Source organism: Carassius carassius, chromosome 37 (genome assembly GCF_963082965.1).
Source record: "Carassius carassius chromosome 37, fCarCar2.1, whole genome shotgun sequence".
In the NCBI taxonomy this organism is placed as follows: Eukaryota; Metazoa; Chordata; class Actinopteri; order Cypriniformes; family Cyprinidae; genus Carassius; species Carassius carassius.
In genome coordinates this window covers 22626213-22650080 of record NC_081791.1, presented here as the reverse complement: position 1 = coordinate 22650080, position 23868 = coordinate 22626213, and the positions used below count along the sequence as shown (strand labels likewise).

Genomic DNA, 23868 nt, shown 5'->3' with positions numbered 1-23868 from the left:
ATTGGACTTGATTAGGAAAGCCACACACCTGTCTATATAAGACCTTACAGCTTACAGTGCTTGTCAGAGCAAATGAAAATCATGAGGTCAAAGGAACTGCCCGAAGAGCTCAGAGACAGAATTGTGGCAAGGCAAAGATCTGGCCAAGGTTAGGCCTTCCTAGAGCTGGCCGTCCGGCCAAACTGAGCTATCGGGGAAGAAGAGTCTTGGTGAGAGAGGTAAAGAAGAACCCAAAGATCATTGTGGCTGAGCTCCAGAGATGCAGTCGGGAGGTGGGAGAAAGTTCTGTCCTCCACCAGTCGGGGCTTTATGGCAGGGTGGCCCAACGGAACCCTCTCCTCAGTGCAAGACACATGAAAGCCCCCATGGAGTTTGCTAAAAAAAACACCTGAAGGATTCTCTGAACTTTTTGGCCTTAATTCTAAGCGGTATGTGTGGAGAAAACCAGGCACTGCTCATCACCTGTCCAATACAGTCCCACCCAGTGAAGCATGCATCAAGCTGTGGGGGTGTTTTTCAGCTGCAGGGATAGGACGACTGGTTGCAGTCAAGAGAAAGATGAATGCGGCCAAGTACAGGGATATCCTGGACGAAAACCTTCTCCAGAGTGCTCAGGGCCTCAGACTGGTCCGAAGGTTCACCTTCCAACAAGACAATGACCCCAAGCACACAGCTAAAATAACGAAGGAGTGGCTTCACAACAACTCCGTGACCGTTCTTGAATGGCCCAGCCAGAGCCCTGACTTAAACCTAATTGAGCATCTCTGGAGAGACCTGTCCACCAACGTTTACCATCCAACCTGACAGAACTGGAGAGGATCTGCAAGGAGGAGTGGCAGAGGATCCCCAAATCCAGGTTTGAAAAACTTGTTGCATCTTTCCCAAAAAGACTCATGGCTGTATTAGATCAAAAGTGTGCTTCTACTAAATACTGAGCAAAGGGTCTGAATACTTAGGACCATGTGATATTTCAGTTTTTATTTATTAATAAATGTGCATATATATATATATTTGTTGGGAATTTAAGTTATTCATGCGTTTATGTGTATTTGTGTTTACACAAAAATATTACAGTTTAGAATTTTCTACATTATAACTACAAAGAAACATTTAATACTTTAAAATAAAAAATACATAAAACAGATTATATTACATTTGCATAATATCATATTTGTATGTGTCTTCACACACACACACACACACACACACACACACACTATAAAATATACAATATAAAATTTCATTAATAGAAACAATTAATTATGATACATATGAAAGTGATACATTTCTAATAATAATACATAAAAAAACTGTGAAATCACACAATTAAATAATCATAATTTTTTGTGTTGGCAACGATGAAAATATGTTTATGGAATGCCTACAGATATCGAAAATATTCCTTTAAGATCCTGGAATGGGTTTTCAAGATAATAGTAACAGTCTCTTTTTGTCCGAATTAAATTTAGCATCACACAACCTTGGACACGTAAAGGTCATGAAGATATTGGTTTAAAAAAAGCAAAGAAGACCCCAGAGGCTTGAACAGATATGAACATATCCTGCGACTGATCTCCTCAAAGGAGATAAACAGAATACTCTCGGAATACTCTTCAGCCACATGGAGAGAAAGCACGGGAAAAAGAAATGTTGATAAACAACAGCAAAGCACTCGTTCCTCAGGGTTCAGCGAGGCCACGGCACGACGATCTTTAATGCAAATTCTGCTCCCTCTCCCCCTCTCATCTCATCCGCGCCGTCAACCCCAGATCAAATTAGATGAGAAATTAATTGCGTGGAGAATGTGATGCATCTCCAGAATATCTCTGATTATTTCACCAAATTGCATTTTTGTATTTTCCTTCGCTTTGCTAATGCACCGGGTTGCCCCCCCACCCCAATAAGCCAAGCGGGGGATCGGGCATTAACTAAAAAGGTTGCGTTAATAAATTTCCATTTAACAAAGAAATATCACCCGACATGCTTCGACTCTCACCTCAGTTGGTTTACAGGAGAAACCAGCCACTGTCTGTGATCAGCATTTTGAATCAAAAAAATGAAGGCATGTAGAAGAAGCGGTGCGTATGGAGAAATTCTAGTTATTACTCTAGCCATTTTGCAGTATCCTTTAGCAGCTTTTATTCAGGAAAGGAAAATATGGGCAGAAGCAGCAGCAACGTGATCAACCAATGACGCAAACTCTAATTGGCCACATAAACCTCACATCAATAACCACAAATCCATCAACCATTTGAAACAAGTGATGTGTACCTTCAGGATAAGGGGCGACGTTGGTTTGAGCTCCAGAATGCCTGTGGGACTGAGGGGTTCAAAGACGGGGTCCGGGTAGTAGCTGAAGCTCTCGTTGACGACCACAAGGGCGTGGACGTTATCCATGTAGAAGCCGATCTCATCCGGTCCGCTGCCAGTCTCAGCAAAGCCTCTATCCGAATCAGCCACCGACGGAGCCAGACAGACCATAACGGAGTTGTTGAAAACCGTGCAGTTCTGAGTAGAATAGCAAAACAGAGACAAAACTGAATAAAACTTTTTTTAAACAACATTGCCAAAAGTGTCAATTTAATGTGTTTATTATAGAAATTAAGTATAAATGTTGTTGTTTTTTAATAATAAGAAAAAAATCTGAATTATATGAGAACAATATCCATTGATAAGTAAAGAACAAATACATTATTATGAACCACTTTTTATCTTTTTAATGTTTTATTCATCTGCAATAAATGCATTTAAATACACTCTAATACATTACATAAATACATTTATTTAATAAATACATAAATAATATAAAAGCATTGCATTATTTGCATTACACATATTGTGCAATTAATTTGATTTAAACATTTGATTGACTTTACTTAATAATCATTTATTTATATTTTTATAATTGTTGTCATTGATTTCTAGAACTTTCTTTTGAATATTTTATTGTTCTGCCAAGTTATGTAATGTATTTTAATTATCTCTATCCTTGGTCATTCTCAGGATAGATAGATAGATAGATAGATAGATAGATAGATAGATAGATAGATAGATAGATAGATAGATAGATAGATAGATAGATAGATAGATTAGATAGATTAGATAGATTAGATAGATAGATAGATAGATAGATAGATAGATAGATAGATAGATAGATAGATAGATTCATTGTTAATGTGATTATGAGAAACAAAGTGGTCATTTAAACTCTGAGAGTGCAAGGAAATGTTTTTTAAAAAGAAAATAACAAAAAGTGACAGACACTTCTGTGACCTTTCTCAAGATAAAAATGCTGGTTAGAATCGTGTGTGTCGCTGTCACAGAGTCCTTTAAGCAACACAGCGGCAGAGGAACATGTGGAAGCTTTTGTGAGATGAACATTAGAAAAAATTATGGAAGAACCTAGAGATGTCAGGAAAGTACAAGGAAACAGGATACTTACATGGAAGGACTCGGCAGAGCCGTACTTGGCGCGGATCTTGGGCTCTTTAATGGTGGCCAGGTTGGTGCCGCTGATCGTCAGCAGAGTCCCACCGCTGGGAAGAGAAACAGGAAGTCATCATCGAAACATGATGGGTACAGATCTCGCACAATAACGCAATCATACAGTCTAGCTCAACACTTGGCCTTGAAATCTGAAGAAATATCAGTCTATCAAGCTTTTCATCCCAAAGGGAGGCAAAACAGAGCAGAGGTAATATATCCCATAATCACTTTTGGCGATGAGACACAAAAAGGATTTCCGTGAAGAGCCAGCCATTCCACCTCTACATATGCGGCACCTATTTCATAAGTTGTAACCGATTAGATGATATTCACAGAGCCCATCAAATCAAAAAGAGTTTTATAGCTTTCAGTCAGCTTCTGTTAGCTTCAAAGCTAATTATATGCTAGCACACTTCTGTACTTTCATATTCTGGCCAAAAATGCTTTTAAATGAGATTTCTTGGTGGGTAAAAATCTAGACTGAGAATGTCCCTCCCGCAAATGTACATGCCTCTTTTTAATCAACTGTGATATTTCAAGTACAATTTGCCAGGCTGTGATGTAAACAAAATGCTACTGGCTATTTAGAGAACGAGACAAGTCCTTTAACCTAGCTCTGTCCCAACTTCCTGTTTCAATAGGAAATCTGTTAACCCTAGAGCACGGCTTGTCTTACCATATGTATGAAGACCTGCTCGATCACAGCACACTGTATGTGCGGAGTTCTTTCAGTCTGACTTTTCTATGTCTCTGTCCGTCTCAGTGAATAATCTCTCTTAACTCAGGTACAAGCTTCAGGGAACAAGAAAAAGGACACAAATAGACTACAAATAGATCCCACCACTGCCCACCACTATCTGAAAAGATATCTCATTCCAGTCACAATGCTTGCAAGTATGCAACCGTACACTTGATGTATTGCAAGCATGCAGCCCTCTTATTGCATTACTGTGGCAGCAACCGACCTCAGTACTCAAGAGGACACCTTACAAATGACATTAAATCAGATCTACCAGCTGAAAATATATCAACAGTTCAAGTAATTTCAACTATATGTACTAGCATAGCTAGTTTTGGGCCTGACCTTTCTTGGTTTATTTCTTGTTTGTCCTAACTTTTGATCTCTTGGCATCAGTCTTTATTTGATGATGCTATATGTACCTTCAGCTCCTGTTTTTTAGGCTTACTGAACACAAAATCGTTTCAAGATACTAATTTGCCTAGGGTTCCCTATACTGACGTCTTGTGTTCACAAGCTTGTTAACATAGGCGGTCTGTGAGTTTGATTCTCGCACCGTACTGCTGCTGATGTCTCTGCATGTTTGCCTCCGTGACACCTGCTGCGCTGTGGCACTGAAGGGCATTTTCAGCTCAAATCAATACAACTTCAGTCAGCGCACTATAACAGGCTCTGAGGCCACAACATTTGGGTTCCAGTTATGTCTGTTCAAGCTAGGGGCGACTTCTGTACAGGTGCAGTCATTTCCGGTACTGCTTTGATCCCCGAGTCTGTGCATTTGTTTTTCTGAAGCAGATGGAGGGGGGAAAGGTACCATGATACACACTCCTGGGGGATAATGGCCCAATTCAAAGCAGGGCTTGGTGGAGAGAGTGCACGCTTGACTGTGGCAGCCTGGGTCAGCAACAAAACACAATCACACAGACACACAGTTATGAGTATGTGTGTGTCGTGAAATAACCGACGTGAAATAACTCTTTTGTGAAAAGAATAAAAAGCCAGGAACCTCTTCACACACACACACACACACACACACAGACACACACCTTTTAAATATACCATATCTATGAAGTGCTAAACAGGAAATAATTATATAAAATCTGAATATATAAATATAAATTATGAATATCTAGAAGTAAATCTGAATATATATTTATAAGTCTGAATGTATAGATGTAAATCAATATATATACACACAATATAAATCTGAATATATCCTATATATCCCGAATAACACACACACACACACACACATATATGTATACACACACACACACACACACACACACACACACACACACACACACACACACAGTATAGTATAGTATAGTTATAAATCTGCTATATAAACATAAATCTGAATATATAGTTGTAAGTCTGAATATACAGATACAAATTGTAATATATAGTTATAAACCTGCTATATAAGCGTAAATCCGAGTATATAAATATAAAACCTAAATATACAGATACAAATTGTAATATAAATGGAAATTGTGCATATATAGAAGGAAATCTGAATATATAGTTTTAAGTCTGAATATAAATGTAAATTCTAAACATGTACTTGTACATGTACTAATATACTCAGATTCACTTCTATATATTCACAATTTACATTTATATATTCAGATTTTATATAATTATTTCCTGTTTGGCACTTCATAGATATCATAAAAAATTGTGTATACATAAAATAATTTTTAAATATGAAAATAAATATTTTTCACTTTTTCACAGTATATACAACATACATGGATGAAAAATTAAATCAAAAATGTATGTAATATAATTGTTACATATGTATTTTATAGAAGTCAATGTAAAAACTAGTAATGTTAAAGAATTATTCTGTACACACAACACATTTTGTGCCAAATTAAATATATCACTGTGTTGATGTTAAGACAATCTGGATTTTTTTTGGGTGCTATTAAGCCTTAATGTAAACCAATTCAATTAAAGTTTATTTGTATAGCACTTTTCACGATGCAAATTGCTACTAAGTAGCTTTACAGAAAATTAAAGTTTCTACATTATATTTAGTAATAGCTTATCTCAAGTTGATGTCCACATGTTAGAAATGTACGGTAAAAATCAAGCAGTTAATTAATGTCATGTAATCAAATAGACAGTGAACACTATTAACAGCAATGATTATATGTTGCAATCAAACTTAGAGCAGAATTTTGCAATTTTGTATGTTGTCTGAGGATTTGCATCATAAACCGCTCTGTTACATGAAAGTAGGAACATAACCTGGACGAAACATCAGAAGTCATTCAAATACTGCTATAAATGCAAAAAAACTAACAATTGTTATGCCCAGATGCCTGCTAAGTGCATAAAGTCAATAGCTTTGCTACATAGCTTTACATTTTTCACCTTTTTGCTCTCCGAGAGCGTACCGCTGACACCACACAAAGGTAAATAAGAAAGTGAGTGATAGAAAGAGAGAAAGAGCTAGAAAGAGAGGGAGTGTTGAGAGCTTCTTTTCATCTACAGGCTTTTAAAGAGCTCGCTCTATAACCCGCAGGAGCAGTGAAGTTGCAGGTGATAAGTGCTCTATCCTGCCTGCCCCATCTGACACTGCTGATGGTGTTTCTATAGACTTGTTTTTATTTCACCCCCGACACCGACAAACCAGACATGCTTTAGTGCAAATCGCTGCTCCTCCCTGGAAAGCTGCAAAAACATCACCAGACAGCAGCTCTGCTCGCAGGTGCAGACGTCTGATGGCGTGAAGGGAGCGACTGTAGAGCGACGCCTAATAGAATCTCATTTTTCAACCTCTTAATGAGTTCTGCTCATGTGTCAAGAGAAAGTGTAACACAAATGGCTTTGTATTGATTTTTATTACTTCTTTGTTGTTCCAACTTCCTTTAGTGAGGTAGAAGGAATTGCCACGTTTCTTTTTCTCATTTTTATTAATAAGGGAAAAAATAGAAAGATTACAAAAATATGATAGGTGAACTGGGGTGGCAAAGTAGGCCATATTTGAACCCATGACTACCACATGAGCACCATAACACTACGTTTCAGAGACACATTTTTAAAACCACATTTTTAAAGGTGAAGTATATATATTTTTTGAAACGTCAAAATATAACGACATATCTAGATCCAGTGTACAAATTATATTTTTCTGCGAGCAATTTTTCGGGCCACAATCGAATAGGGGTCGTCATGTGAAACCCCCAGCACATTTAGCCACAAATCATTTTGAAAGTAATCATAAAGATATCGTTCCTCGATGTCATTATCGTTATAGTTCTGGTGTGACCATCCCTATTCTCGTAGGATTTGAATGATTATTAAAACTTTAATGTTATCATTACTGTTACAGTTACCATCTTTGATTTATACAGGCCTTAAATCTACAATACAGTTACAATAAAATTTATGTGTGCTACTTAAAATTACCTTAAAGTTACCGAAACATTGTTCTCCATCTTCATATAAACAAAAAGTATAAAATAAACAAAAGGGCAATGGAGGACAATGAAGGAATAAAGGGGAGAAGATCAGGAAACAGATTCAAATTTGTGTTTCCTCCTTGGTTGCCCACTGCTCAATGTATTAGGGCACATAAAAAAAAACCTCTAGGCCAGTGGTTCCCCATCCTGGTCCTGGAGAACCCCCAACATTGCACGTTTTTGGTGTTTCTTTTATCTGACACACACATTTGAGTTCTAGGAGTCTTCATTAAAGAGTTGATGAGTTGAATCAGGTGTGTTTGAATAGGGAGACATCTAAAATGTGCAGCGTTGGGTGTTCTCCAGGACCAGGATTGGGAACCACTGCTCTAGGCCATGATTCCAACAAAACAACATTGTAGTCAGCCGTCTATTCTATTCTGAAGTCACAATGTTTGAATCAATGGGCCATGTAACAGTTGTGTCGCCTACCTGGCAATGCTCCAGTCTGGGTCTATCTTCAGGATGGTGGGGTCCTCTGTGTAGTTAAACTTCACCTCAGGGTTCCTCAGCTCAGCAGAGTCAATGTCCACCATAACTGGTGTGCTTCCCGCATTCACGCCGGCTGGGGTCACGCACACAATCTCTTTAGAGCTCCGCCTACAGTCATGGAGGAAGGTGTGTTAGAGAAAGAGCAGCTGAAATGTTTACTGTAATTCTCATCACAATCAGAGCATGTGCCATGTAAGCATGTCATTACATTCATATTTCATCATGACACAGATTCTGTACTCAGAGTTAAGCATGTTTGATGAAGCTCCATCATTTGTGTTAACAACCATATGGGTTTCAAAGAATTGGGCTCTGCTTTTGTCTGTCTGTCTGCTTTACTCTCTCCTCCTGTACTGGAGACGTGCCTGCAATCTCCATGCACATCCCCTTAGCACGTTGCCATGGGAACGCTTTTCAAGATGCACAGCCCAGAAATCCTCTGAAGACTGCACATATTTTGACAAGGTGGTTGTCACAAATAAAAAATAAAATATAAAAAGATGGAAGAGTGCAAAGAGAGCGAGTTGTGGAGTGGATAAGCCAGACATTTCCTCAAAGGTAAAATATACAGACATTCAATGGAATGAAGTGCAACATGCAACCATTGCTTTGGGATATTTTTCAGAGATTTTGCATTTTAAAAAATGTAATTTGGATTACAGACATGTAGAATAAATTTGAATATGAATACACTGGATATTATGAATGGAAGACACAAAACACACACTAAAAAAGCAGAGCATATGAAAGGGATGTTTGAGTTGAAAATGAAGATCTCATGTCTTTGAAACCCGTTTGACTATCTCTTCCCGAAAAACATAAAAGCAGATGTTTTACAAAATGCCCAAGCTGCTCTTTTCCATGCAATAAAAGTGCAATAGGGACTAAATCTTTCAATGACTTTCAGTGAATAATTAATTCAAATTTAGACTGGTCCTCATAGAATGATATTTTATGGATTAAAATATAGTGCAAATGTCCTAAATGCTACTTTTATAATTATTTTTTTTAAATCATTTGTTTTTCCTGGTTTTACCCAAATTATGATAGGACAGATCTGAGCTGACAGGATGCAAAGCGGAAGAGAGAATGGGGAGGGATCGGGAAAGGTCCTCGAGTTGGGATTCGGACTCGGGACGCCCATAGCGCGACAGTGCTGTTTGTCAGTCCACTGCAAGGCTAACGGAGCCGACTTTTATAATTCTTTAAGGGAACAGTCTAGGCAAAAATTCTGTCATGATTTACTCACCCTACTCTTCCAAAATGTTTGGTTTTCTGTCTTTATAAAAGTTGTTATTTTGAAAAATGTCTCTGTGTTTCAGAGCAGAAGATTGACAGTCACACAAGGAAGTCAAACAGGTTTATAAAGTCATAAGGGTTAGTAAATAAAGACAGAACTTTAATTGTTTGATTGATTTCTGGGGCAAGAACACTCCTATTCTCCATTGACTTTGTGTTGAAGCAAGCAGTGTGAACGTTCTTCAAAAAAAAAATTTCTGTAGCAGAAAGAGTCATTTAGACGTGGGTGAGTAAATGATGACCAATTTTTTATTTTAGGGTGTACAATTCCTTAATTGTGGCTTTTTGGGGGTATGAATCTACTTCAACCTCCATCCATTTTTATTTCACTGAAGTGAGCATTGTGAACATTATTCAAAATGTCTCTTTTTATGTTCCATTTTATGAGTAAATGATGAGAGACCATTCATTTTTGAGTGAACTATCCCTTTAACTATCTTACACAATGGGTTAACAGGAAGTGGACTTTCTCTCTGAAGTGAACCCTGGCTCTGAGACCAGGTGTGGCTAACGTCTCAGTCAGCGAGAACCAAGGTAATCCTCATTCTCTCCCTCTCTCATGTCTGAGACTTGGCAACGAGACAATGTTTTTATTCTTTGCTGCAATGCAGAGCGGTCTGGTGCTACAGATAGACAGGCGGACGGCAGGAACACTCATTCACTGTCCCCGTCCTCAAACAGAAGCGCACAATCGACCGGGACTGCCTGTGCCATAACGTGGCTGATGTTCTTGCCTTCAAAGTGTCTTTATGCTGTAGATACACGCCGAGGGGTAAAAAAAACAAAACAAAAAAAAAAAACCCCGGCCCTGGGCGTTTTGACTGACGGAATGACTGGTGGACGTGCTAAGGTGAGAAGCCGGAAGACAGCTTTTTGGAAGGATCCAGATAAAGACATAGGGAGACAACTTGGCAGACGAATAAGCAGAGAGAGCGAGAGAGAAAAAGGACTGCATTAACAAGCGAGTGGAGACTGTACGTTGGCAAATGCTACACCAAAACAGCCAACAGGCTAACCATCAAAACGACTGGCACAGAGCCTATGGAACATATAAAACAGTCAAACAAACAAACAGAAACTATATAACAGACAAAAACACAACGTTAGAAAGAAAGCCAGACAGATGGAGGGATAAAACGATAACAAGACAGACAGAAGGGCAGCCAAACAGACAATTGTATACTTTTTTTTTATTGTTTGGGGCTTTTGCCTTATTGTTAAACTATGGAAGCTTGTTCCTGCTAGAGAATAATAATAAAAAAGATAATTGTGACTTGCCTCACAAATCAGATATTTGTATTTGAGATAGATATTTCTTAGATATTTCTAGATTTTTAGATATAAATTGCAAGTTCTCCTCAAAACTTTCATATATAAACTTGCAACTGTGAGTTTACATCTTGCAGTTTTTGCCTTTTTTTCAAGGGAATTTCCCATTATAAACACACAATTGTGAGTGTCCATAATACAATTTTGACTTTTTTCTCTCAGAATTTCCTGTTTCAATCAGCTATTTTTAGTTTTCTTCTCAAAATTCTAATTTTACATCTCAAAATTGTGCTATATTTTTCCAAACCCACTTTTTGCTCACAACTGCAAGTTTAATATCTCACAATTTAGAGTTTCCTTTTCAGTATTGGGAAACTGCTAAACAATGGCACCATCAAAAAGATATACCAGAGGTAAAGAAAAGCATTACTTTTTAAAGTGACAAGAGTGGCGCCCGATGTAGACCTCAACAGAGCTGCCAGCGTTGAGATGGTTTCCTTCAATAGTGATTCTGGTTCCCCCTGAAAGAGGTCCCTGAACGGGCTGAACACGTGTAAAGTACGGCGTCTAAGGAAGAAAATTACATATTGAAGGAGCACATTGTTTGTTATTGGCATCTTATTGCAAATATTATTATTCAAATGTACAAAGCAACAAACTCTTTGCAAGTAGAACCTCATTCAATACTGATATACATACTACCGTTCAAAAGATTTGGTTTGCAAAAAATTTGTGAAGTTTTAAAAGAAGTTTTAAATGAAAAATGTTAACTTGATTTTTTTTAGAACTGACTTTGCTAGATGTAGCAAAGGCATATTTTGTCTGATTTCAACAAATCATACATCATTCTGAAGGTGACAATAATTTACATTTTAAATGTATCATTTTAAAATCTCATTTATTCCTGTAATGGCAAAGCTGATGAATAGAATGTTAGAAATAAAGGTTGTGCATTTATACACAAATTTGGAATTATATTAATCCAATTTGTATTTAAATTATCCAGAATGCATCTGTAGGATTAAGCGTCTCCAGACTCTTAGACACTCACCACAAAGGTGAAAGCCCTGGGTGAGAGGGCTCTGTAGTCAGCCAGGCAATCTCTCACACACACCTCCACCTGGGCTTCCTGTACGCGGTATCCTGTGGCGTCATTCAGCAGACACACAATCCTGCAGAAGAGGAAAAACGCCGGAATCCTCTTTAGTTTTTGTGATTAACAGCACTGCTAAGTTACCAAAGGCTTCAAGGGGACGAAGGTAAATGGATGGATTTATAGGATACATCACAAGTAAATATTATTACTATAATTAATCTGTGTATGATTTATTAGTTGGAACAGATGGAATCTACAGACTTTTTTCCGTATTTTCTACACTGATTTCTGCTCTGCAAGGATTCTTGATTTAGTTGTGGTAAAATATGTTAAATGGAATTACTAGACACTTATGCTGGAATAATAATCAGTAACCCGAACTAAAAATGGATTAAAAATGGACTGAGTTTGACAAATTATACAGTGAAAAGTAAGAGTGTTATAGACCTATAGATCTTCTGAACAATCGACATGTTGTTAAACAACAGTAGAATGCACAGGGTATTTCTATTCCTTAAAGCCGTTTTTTCATTTCTGCCAAAAACTAAATGTGACCCTGGACCGCAAAACCAGTCTTTAGTTGCTGGGGTATACTTGTAGCAATAGCCAAAAAAAAAAAAAAAACATTGTATGGGTCAGATTTATCGATTTTTCTTTTATGCCAAAAATCATTAGGATATTAAGTAAAGATCATGTTCCATGAAGATATTTTGAGAAAATTCCTACTGTAAATATATCAAAACCTAATTTTTTATTAGTAATATGCGTTGGTAAGAATTCATTTGGACAACTTCAAAGGCGATTTTCTTAGTATTTAGATTTTATTACACCCTCAGATTCCAGATTTTCAAATAGTTGTATCTCGACCAAATATTGTCATATCCTTACCAACCTCACATCAATGGAAATCTTATTTAGTCAGCTTTCAGGTGATGTATAAAGCAGAGTCACAGTATTAAACAGGACAGACAAATTGTAGGCAAAAACCCCAACCCACCTTTCCGCACTAACATATTCCTCTTCAATAGGAACACAGGGCACTTTTCCCAGCCGAACACCTGTCATGATGTCTCTAAACTGCAGACCCAGGTTCTCACCGGTGATGGTGAGTCTGGTTCCACCTTGCCGTGGACCGGTCTCAGGAAACAGCTGTACAATGAAGAAAACAGAGACATTTCTATTTTTACTGGAGATAGAGAAGGAGATTTAGGCTAACTGACCATTATACAACAAACCACATTTTTGGACATAGTGCCATGATGGGCAGAAGAGCAGACAACAAGAGCAGGAAATGTAGAAAAAAAAATAGTCTGGGCATTTAAAAAAAAATTTTTTTACATATAATGGACCTCTGGTTAGTGGACAGGTCTTGGCATTGAACCCTGTAGCTCCTTACAGTCTCGCAGTCACAACACAAACTCAGATGCCTTGCATTTTAATGGAGACAAATCACCCCTTGGCGCATGGGAGCAAAAGCCCCTGATGCTGGGCTTGGTAAGACACCTTCCTCCAACCCCCCCTTCATCCTTCCTCTAATTGAAACTTATTACCCAGGCTCCTGGATCCAGGCTTCAGAGCCACATAGTGCAAGGCAGTAGGATAATGTGATTTATTTAGCCGGATTATTCTCTGTAACGAGGACAGGTGTGGCATGACAAAACAAATATGGTGAATGATTTGCAATGGTAACAGCAGGATGGCGCCCCATAACAACCATCATGAGGTAATTACAAGTACTCTGTACGCCTGATCTCTCGACCACAAGGTTTCCACAGAAACATGGAGCCAGGCATCGGTGTTTGGGGGCCTAGAATAGAGCCTTGGGGGATGCCTTTGGTGAAAATTATGTAGCCTAGCAAACCATATATTCAACAAGTGTGAAATTTGGATATTTGCAATGAAATTCTGTTGTTCATATTTTTAGTGCCTCAGCCACACTGACAACTGGAAAAATAATTCCCTTTCAACTGGAATCTAAATTAAACTGGCCACACAATACAGGAAGTCAAAGTAGAATTTGATCTGGAGTGGCAGGAAAATTTAATTGAAAGAAATTCAACAGTTTTCTGGGAAGTTACATGTTATGTCCATAGCCTCATCTGTATATTTATTGTACATTTGTAACATATTGTAAACACTGTATATCCTGTACTTACTGCTTATTCACTTCTGTTTAGATGCTAATTGCATTTTGTTGCCTTGTACCTTACATGTGCAATGACAAAATTGAATCTAATCTAATCTAATCTAATCTAATCTAATCTAATCTAATCTAATCTAATCTAATCTAATCTAATGTTTTTAATTTTGGCACATAAATTAAATAAAATAGAGTAGAAGATTTAACTGACCATAAAACAGCAAACCAAATAAAATAAAATAATTTATTTATCTATGTATATATTTATTATTAGTACTATCAACCATCCATCCATGCAACTATCCGTCTTTTACATTTTTTACCTTTTTTCCTGGTTTGTAAAACAAACATTTGCCATACAGTGTTAAATGGTATATGCTTTTTTTCAAGTCATTTTAATTCCACATTCTTGAATTCAAAGTTGGAATATGAGAGGCATTTTCAATTCAGTTCTGAATGGTGCACAAACCTGGCAAGAGCTGGCCAACTCAGATTGGCTTGACTGACTACACGCAATTCCCTTAAGCCTGGAACAAAGCCAGGAGTATTGATACCATAAGCACTTTTAAGAAAGAACAATTAACTGGATTTGCCAAATTGCATAAACAGCACAGGCTGGTTGCTACACATATTGATTAAAATAAGTTGCAATGTAGAGCCGACATAATGCAAGTCTGACATTGCCAAACTCCAGCTACTGGTCAGTACTGTTATAACGCCTCAGTCCACACCGCAATGTCAATACAACAGCCTGAGAAGCAAAATTAAATCCAAGCTGTTTTGATAGAGCGTGTACTGTAATACAGTAAAAAAAAAAAAAAAATTACAGAATTTGGACGTCTGTCACTCGGGATTACAGCCAAATTAACCTAAATTAGATGTCTTTTATTATGTAAAAAAAAAAAAAAAACAATTTATACGTTTCTAATTAAATCAGCCTTAGAGCAAAATGATAGATAAAAATAATATCTCTCAACACAAGTGGGAGAAGACTAATATACACACACGTTCTCCCCAAGGACCTTGTTAAATTATACACAGTTAAGTAAATCTCCCTTCATTATCAGCTCTGGGTAACGATATACTTCAAAAAATATATGCAATTACTGAGATTAAAGTGCACCAGAATGCATGAAGCCTCCTGCCGATTTCTAGTGGCGAGATTATTACTGTTTGTGTGTCGCATTCCCCCAGCCCTCCGCCAATAGGTGGGAGGATGACAATGGAGGGAGAGTGGGAGGACTCAGAAAAGACGGCGGGTGAAAAGAATAGGGGCAGATTGGGACATCTGAAGACCCCGTCTTCCAGATCCCATCCTCCCACAAGCCACCTGCACGGTGTGTGAGGTTTAACGCTTTCCTGATGTTGCATTTGTCTGCTGTCTGTCTGTCAGTCTTTCCCTGATCTTCATCAGCAAGATGGCTTTCATCTTTTGGCAAAGACAGAAATGTAGAAATGGGTAAAATAAAAAAATAAAAAACAGTTGGCGACAAATTGCAGTCAGATTCCACTGGTTGAAACATCTACTTGCGCTGTTACGCCAAACATGCAACACAGCTCTGTCTGGCACCCCCTTTTCCGTACCATGCTTCCTGATGTAATTGAGGTTAAGTGTCTTTGCTTACGGGTACTACAGCTTCACTTGGGATTTCACCCAGAAAACCTCCTATTTATAGAGCCTCCACCAATCTGCTGAAGAATGGAAAAACGCATCAAAGTTCTGCCATATTTGTCGCTTCAGTTATGTAGCTTTCCGGGGCCCTAATTTGCTTCCTTTTTTCCTTATTTTCCCATCCAATATTGCTAGTTTGTAGCATATGTTCTCAAATCCCTCTCCCCCTAAGCCAATCTTAGAGCCTTGTATAGACCACCGAGTCAAAAATCTGCTTTTTGTACAGAGCGATGCCAATAAAGAATACAGCATAACGAAACAAGGAGGGGAAAGTGGCCTGTAATTGGTTTCAGAGGGGTTGTTTTACATGTAGCTTGGTGGCGTCCAATCATTGCCTAGACTTGGATGGGCGGCAGCAGAAGTCTGTCTCCCTAAAGGAACGTGAGGCTTAAGACTATTTTCATTCGTTACCTACATGAGGAGAACGCAAACCTAATCATCCAATCAGAGGCCTACCGCCTCCTGTCGCCCGATTTCATCTCGCTGCAAGAAAAACAAGGCTGAACAACATGTATATTTTACATATTTCAGTATCAAAGCTTATCAGAGCTGCTTACTGTTGACAGAGGTGTGCTAAGGGTGTGTGAGTGTGACCAATCCAAGATAAAGAAAAGGTTGTTTGCCATTAGAAACCTTGCTGTTGCCCCCGGTTAGGTGCGTTTTGCTCTGCTGTAATTAGAAATTGAGAAAATCTACACTCTGAGCAAGTTAATGTGATATTGATGCTGAAGAGGTGCATTTTAGGAAAAATGAGCTAGGGAGCAGTTCAGAAAGGTCTTTTTGCTATTATTGTCAGGTTTTCTTTACTCTGTATGCTTATGTAAACTTACTATGTAAACTTATGGTAGCTGCCATTGAGATGAATGGGAAAGCTAACGGCTAGCTCTCTGCAGGTATTATGAACTTCAATGGCCCTTAGAATAAAAGAACACAACTTTGACATCGGCAGACTGCTTCAACTGAGAAGCAAATCAGCAGACAATAAGACAGACATAAAGCAAATTCAATTACTACTCATATACAGGAAACTCTCTGAGGAGACAGAGACAGAGAAATCCCAGTTTAAATACTCTGTTCCAAATGAAATTAGAAGCTTATCCACAGGCTAATATACTAAGTCACACGACTAGAGGAGAAGCAAGGGAATGAGCATGATAGGAAAGGACAGACTGCAAGAATATATATAGGGATAGCATAATATTACTTGAGTTAAGATATTATATATAAACTTCATGCTCTGTTCCAATAAATGATTTGTACTGTTAACTAAAATTTATTCAATAAAGTTAATTGTAAATTGCAAAAAAGCTGAAGTGTGAAGAAAAACGCCAGCTTGAAGTTATTTCAATTAAAAAAGGCAACATTTAGACACTGAAGATAATGTACTAAAATTACTAACTGGATCACTAAAACTAAAATAAAAAGTCAAAAGCACAAAACAGAATTTCTATAAAACTAAAGTATATTCTTACTAAAAGTGCAACAAATTAAATACAAAATAAAAAAAACTATAATAGTATTGAAATAATACTAACACTAACAAGATACTGATATCTTGACAAAAACATGAATAAAACCCTAAGTATCCTAGGTAAACAAATGATGGTAAATATTCCTACTGACTACTTAGTGGGTGGTTTGATTTGCATTGCTAAATATCAAATTATCATTCTCAAAATTTGAATTAATCCATTAATTGCTACAGTGTCTAATACTGGGCCAACTGGCTACTAACTCCCTTTTATTTACTCCACAAAGACAATGTTACTCACATTTGGTGAGTGTTTAGTTTGGACCTCGTTCACTACCCTTCTGTATTCCCTCTAAAACAGAGATGTACCACAAATGCCCAAAAATGTGTCTGTGAAGGAAGTACAGCCTTCGTTACTGTTTTTCAGAGTTTCGTTGGTTTGAACACATTAAATGCATTGTACTTCCATCTTGCACAACTTCATTTTCATCACTGTAACTCTAAATCAAATATGGGACAGTTTTCAATGTTTGGTCATGAGACAGATAGAATTCACAGTGCTTAATATCATGTGTCTACAGACAACAAATATCTAATTTGAGAGCAACTTTGGAGAGGGAAATCTGTGGATGACTACTAAAATTTGAGTTTGTTCTTCTCATAAAGCTATCGTATGACTTCAGAAAGCTCAGTGGTTCAAACCGATCAGCTGATTCAACGTGAACTGAAAACAAGCGTACACCATTGCCTTTTCTTTGTCTTTACCTCTTCCTTCATTCAAGCTTTCAGCTCTGGTTATAGAGCGATAAGTAAGCAGAGAGACAGGCATGAGCTAACGGATTAGCAACTGTGCCACTGGCAATTACCCAGTATCAGGGGCTAATCTTACTGAGAGACACCGCTGTCTCTCAGACTACCAGCTGCCAGCACTGGCACACCGCAGTATATTAGCATCAATACACCGCAGCACGGCAATAAAAGCACAGCGAGAGATTTGTTTGGCACGGCCGCTGTACAAAACCTAAAATGGAGGTCTATTGTTTCTTTTCTTAGATGAAGAGTGTCTGTGTTATAGAAACGGAGAAACAGTTCATCATCGTTAGCATACAGAAAGTAAACGTATGGCTTCTATGAAAGGACTTTTATGATGACACAAAATAAACCTACTAAATTTCTATGTGACAAACAGTGGTGTTTACTACATATGACACTAAACTGACAACAGCTTACAACGTGGAACTTACATTAGAAGTCAACTGGACCAAATCATGTATTGAATTGACCAAAAGTGACAGTAAAGACATTTATAAAGACTTATAATGTTACAAAAGGTTTGATTTTCACATAAATGCTGTTCTTTTGAAACTTCTATTCAGCAGAGAATCCTGAAAAGAATTTATCACAGTTTTCACTAAAATATTAAGAAACAAAACATTTCAACATTGATAATAATATAAAATGTTTCTTGAGCGGCAAATCAGCATATTAGAGCGATTTCTGAAGTACCATTTGACACTGAAGAATGGAGTAATGATGTTAAAAATTGCAATGATATTTTACAATAATACTGAATGTTTTTCTGACCAAATAAAAAAATAAACATTTTAAATATCTAACTGAATTGTGAACAGTAGTGTAAGTGCTTAATTTTTTTCCTTTTTTATAGATGCTTTGCATTTCTGAATTTACATGCTCTGAAAATTGGTCCCATTCACTTCTATTGTAAGTGCCTTACCATAGCCTTGATTTTGAAGGACAAAACTTTTTTTTTTTTTTTTTTTCAACATTATGCCACAAATGTAGTTGACTGAGCTTAATTTCATTTTATTTCTTTAAAATCCAGTTGTTGTTTTTTTCTCCATAATGGTGCCCGGGAGGACTTCTGTTTCCTCATACATTATACATACATTGTATATAATGTACACATTTTAGGTACAAAATGATAAAAATCATCTTTAAAGGAAATCTAAAGCTGCTTGAAAACCTTATACAGTCAAAAAATTTACTTAATAGGTTTCTTTGCAGAACATGAGATGCATAGCACCACTGAAGAACCTTCAACATTGCTCTGCAAAAACACCTGTTAAATGCTCACACAATAAAAAGTTTATTTGACAGCCTTGTAAATACTGAATGTGTTAAATGGGGTGTGACAGAATGGGAGCGGGTGCTACCTTGTTGATTTTGGGGTGCGCGCAGCGACTGTTTCCTGCGCTGGGGTGCATCCAGATGCTCTCTGGTGGAGCACACTCCTGTCTCAGAGAACACTTCTTCTCCTGCACGCACCAGCCGCAGTCGAACCGTGGATCTGCTTTCAAACACATCCCACAGCTGTCCCTCATGGCGTAACACTTGTACAGGTGCGCTGCCGAGAGAAAGAAAGATAAAGACAGGGATAAATAAGCATGCAAAGCAGAGGACAAAACCTGCGACTGCACATCAAATGAATTCTAGATTAATGATCCAAGTTGCTTGGCAACCATAAATCGTCTACAGTTGAGCTAATGAACTATATTACTTGACTGAAGAAGTGTTTATCGTCATTATTAGACTTAATAAATGTGATTATTGTTTAAATGCCGGTGTGTCTTTTTTAAATTGCTGTTTTAGGCGTGAGTTACAGAGATCCACTTGCATCTCACAATAAGCCTAAATCAAATAAAATCATGTAAAACTTTATAAGTGGCTTGTTTAATTAACAGAAAAAGCAGTACCAAGGTAAACTAATGGTATCAGCTGGTAATGTCATATATATGTGACCCTGGACCACAAAACCAGTCTTAAGTTGCTGGTGTATATTTTTAGCCGAAAAAAACATTGCATGGGTCAAAATTATAGATTTTACTTAAGTAAAGATCATGTACCATAAATATATTTTGTAAATTTTCTTACCGTAAATATATTAAAACTTAATTTTTGATTAGTAATATACACATTTAAGAAATCATTTGGACAACTTTAAAGTTGATTTTCTCAGTATTTAGATTTTTTTGCACCCTTAGATTCCAGATTTTCAAATAGTTGTATCTCAGCCAAATATTGTCCGATCCTAATAAACCATACATCAATGGAAAGCTTATTTATTCAGCTTTCAGATGATGTATAAATTCAAATTTCGAAAGATTTACCCTTAAGACTGGTTTTGTGGTCCATGGTCACAAATGAGTTTATCCACACAACCAATACCTGTTAACAGTAATGATGTGATTTGCTAAACAAAAAAAAATGAGAGCACAAATACATTTTGCTCATTTTTTATCTAAAATATTTAACTAGGTACCTTTGACTGTAAACTAACAGAAAGTGTGAATAAAAGTTGGATGATGTATGAAACAAAAGCCATCACCTCAGCTACAGTTAACAATTAGCGAATTACAGATGTTAAATTCCTATTGTAAAGAGAAAGATGGCAGCTTCAGGAGACTGGGTGAATGTTCTGTTGGCTGGGCGTCTTAGACTGCTACCGGACTTCAAAGGAGACAGTGTATCCATCCGTCTCAGCCTCATGCTAATCTGATTAGCCACAGCTAAGCTTAAAAGTAGCGCTGCGCTAATTAAACTGAACCAAATGAATGATTTAATTACATTAACATTTCCACTTTACAGCAGGGCAAAGCTGGGGGTTTTTCTCTTGCAGCGTGACGAAGATGGATAAATTTATTGTGCTATAAAGATGGTGCTGTGTGAGAGAGAGAGAGTGAGAAAAACAGAGAGAGAGGGAAATTTGGGCCATATCTTCAGCATCCTGAAAACAAGAAAATTAGAAAATATTATTTTATAGTAAAAGTTTTCAAAAAATAAATAAGTAAAAAAAAAAATCATCATTATTTGTCATTGTGTGTGTGTATATGTATATATATATATATATATATATATATATATATTATAGTATATATTATTATTTATATATAGTATTTATATATATTATTATGATTATTTTTATGATTATTATTCATCTTTAATCCCAATTAGTTTTCTTGCTCTATGCATTTTTAAATAACAAAAATGATTAAGAAAATACTTTTTTTGCAGTGCACACATCCTTTTAAGACACCAATAATAACTATTTAACTATTTTTCTTTATTATTATATACCATTCATAGGTTTGGGGTCAACGTGATTTTTACTTACTGAATTACTTGCTTGCTTACTTTATAATTACTAACTAACTAACTACATGAATAAATAAAATAAAGGAAGAAGTACATTATGCGCAACAAAGCTGCATTTATTTGAGTAAAAACAGAATAGTGTGAATTTACTTTAATTACTATTATATTTGATTAAAATGTTATTCCTATGATTGCAAAGCTCAATATTCACCAGCCATTATTCCAGTTTTCAGTGCCACATGGTCATTCAGAAATCATTTTAACATTGTGATTTTGTTCTCGAGAAAATAAATTATATATATATATATATATATATATATATATATATATATATATATATATATATATATATATATATATATATATAGACACACCTGCGCCTACTCATCATGGGCTGAGTGGCCACACCTGCGTGCCATAAGCCGCCGCAGATATAAACCCCGCAAGCAGGCACAGAGGTGAGAGATGTCTCCACGAAATTCGGCTAACATTGTCTTTTAGTCTGCCCTAGAAAGCAGTGTATGACCGCCAGCCCCAACACCACAGGAGAGCACGGACCCACACACTGCACTAGAGCACTTTCAAGACAGGACGCCAAGCACCGAACACCCAAGCCACCTCACAGAATCGCCCGTTCTTTCACGGAATACCTTAATAAAATCCACCCTTCGGGGAACTTACCCTTCTTCTCGTGTTGTGTCCTACTTCACCCCGCCATACTGGTGGAGAATGTGGGCTTTACAGTGAATCGGACACCGCCGACCCTACCTCTCACTTCATGCAATTGGTTTGTGGATTGGTTTGGCTTTCTTTGTTTGGTTTTTTTTGTTTCCTCACAGTCTCTACCTCACAAGTCTTCTCTGGTTCCCCAGGTGGCGCTCCTCCCCCGACGATGGAAGAGCTGCTGAAACATCTCACCGAGGTGAGCATCCGCCGGCAACAAATCTTGGAACACATGGCCTCCCGGCAGGGGGGAACCGAGCGAGAGCTAGCCGTGCTCTGCCTAGCCACAGCCTCGTGAACTCCACTACCTGACCCCCGTGTCCAAGCAACCCAGCTGCTGCCCAGGATGACCGCCCAGGATGACCGCCCATGATGACATGACGATGTACCTTCAGATGTTTGAGACCGTAGCTATGAGAGGGAGGACTGCCCGGAGAGGAATCCCTGCCCCGCCCACTCCGACCGTTTGGAGCCTGGTTGAGGATGGTAGCACTCAAATGTGGGCGGCGCCCTGATGACGGGGATGTCGCTTGGGAGGGGGAATGTGACGAGTCAGCTGCCTCCTCCCTGATTGTCATCGGCACCCTATCCTAAATCGCCGCCCTTCACCAGGCTCCCGACTTGAGTGGGTGTGTGAGAGGAGGGGCGCTGGACGAGTCAGGGCTGGCGGCGTGTGATGGAGCACACCTGAAGGAAATGGAACCTCATCACCGCCGCTGTTTAAAAGCCCAACGCGCCTCTCCTCGGGAGACTTTTCACGTGCATGCACACTGGTGTCCTCGTGTGTCCAGGAAGGGTGCATTGAGGGACTTCCACGCCACCAGAGACGTGAGCTGCCGGTCCCGCGATCCGGATGAGAACCGCACCCGTTTACACGGCCGACGGGCCAGGATGCCGGGCCGTCCATCCCCTGCTCCGCCCCTTACCTGGACCCTTCCTCCATGAACACTGCCCGACCCACACGAACCCCGCAGCACGACGAGGACACCAGATTCCCTTTTTATTTTGGACACTCTTCCCCTTTGGCCAACTTTATCCCCTGTTTTATTTGATTTTCTGTTAATAAAAGCCTCTCCGAGGCCTGACACCATGCCCACTGTGTCTGTCATGTGCTCCTCCCATCACAATATATATAATAGGGGTGCACCGAAATTTCGGCCGCCGAAAATTTTCGGCCGAAATGGCATTATCGGTTTCGGGCCAAAATAAAAAAAACAGCCGAAAACGTAAACCGAAAATGAATGTCACCCGCCCCTCCCATCCGTGAGCAAGCGCTTAGGTTTCACTCAAGGTCGAGCTGTTATCACGCGTCTGCCTATCAAAGATTAAGCATGTCAAAGGGCTGTCACAATCAAAAAAAGCATGTCACAAAAGCTGCACAATCGATCGGACCAACCAACACAAGTTTCGAAAACGAAAACAGGGAATCGATTTTTACGGCCTTCTCTCGGAGCGCGTCCAGCTCGTCACTATATGCTCGCAGTGAATGCGTGTCACACAGCAACTGCAGGTTCTGACACACACACACACACACACACACACACACACACAAAGCCTATTAGTGCATAATATCAATGTAGCCTTCAGTAATGTTTTTCATTGATGTTATGGCAGTCCACATTGCTGACTTGTGCGCGTCTCAAGCGCCCTCTTTACGTTCGCCCTAATGCCTGTTTAGTTGTCGGTGGATTTGCCTATATTTGGCGTTGAAAAACGGATCAACGCCAAATATAGGCAATTTACTAACGATTCAATGAACACTTTGCCTATGTCTCAAAAATCGAACAGGATTTTTTTTTCACAAAAGTGACAGCCCTATACGAGAGGACACCAAAGTTGCAATATGTAACATTTGTTCTGCAAAAATCTCCAAAATTGTGGATTTTTTTGCA

The 23868-nt window shown here is 38.3% G+C and overlaps 1 protein-coding gene and 1 long non-coding RNA gene across 3 annotated transcripts in view; one reads left to right on the top strand and one right to left on the bottom strand.

Annotated features, from left to right (window-relative positions):
* Nucleotides 1-23868, bottom strand: part of LOC132118402 (plexin-A1-like) — a 239357-nt gene that overhangs the window by 39947 nt on the left and 175542 nt on the right. For both annotated transcript variants that reach the window (XM_059528223.1, XM_059528224.1), the window contains exons 12-18: nucleotides 19315-19505; nucleotides 12855-13006; nucleotides 11813-11933; nucleotides 11192-11328; nucleotides 8134-8301; nucleotides 3443-3536; nucleotides 2272-2508 (exon numbers count right to left, since the gene is read on the bottom strand). In XM_059528223.1, the coding sequence (XP_059384206.1) occupies nucleotides 2272-2508; nucleotides 3443-3536; nucleotides 8134-8301; nucleotides 11192-11328; nucleotides 11813-11933; nucleotides 12855-13006; nucleotides 19315-19505 (1100 nt within the window). The remainder of the gene's footprint in view (nucleotides 1-2271; nucleotides 2509-3442; nucleotides 3537-8133; nucleotides 8302-11191; nucleotides 11329-11812; nucleotides 11934-12854; nucleotides 13007-19314; nucleotides 19506-23868) is intronic.
* On the top strand, nucleotides 9954-10765 carry LOC132118403 (uncharacterized). Its single transcript, XR_009425893.1, has 2 exons — nucleotides 9954-10026; nucleotides 10104-10765. It is a non-coding gene; the product is annotated as an uncharacterized LOC132118403 (long non-coding RNA).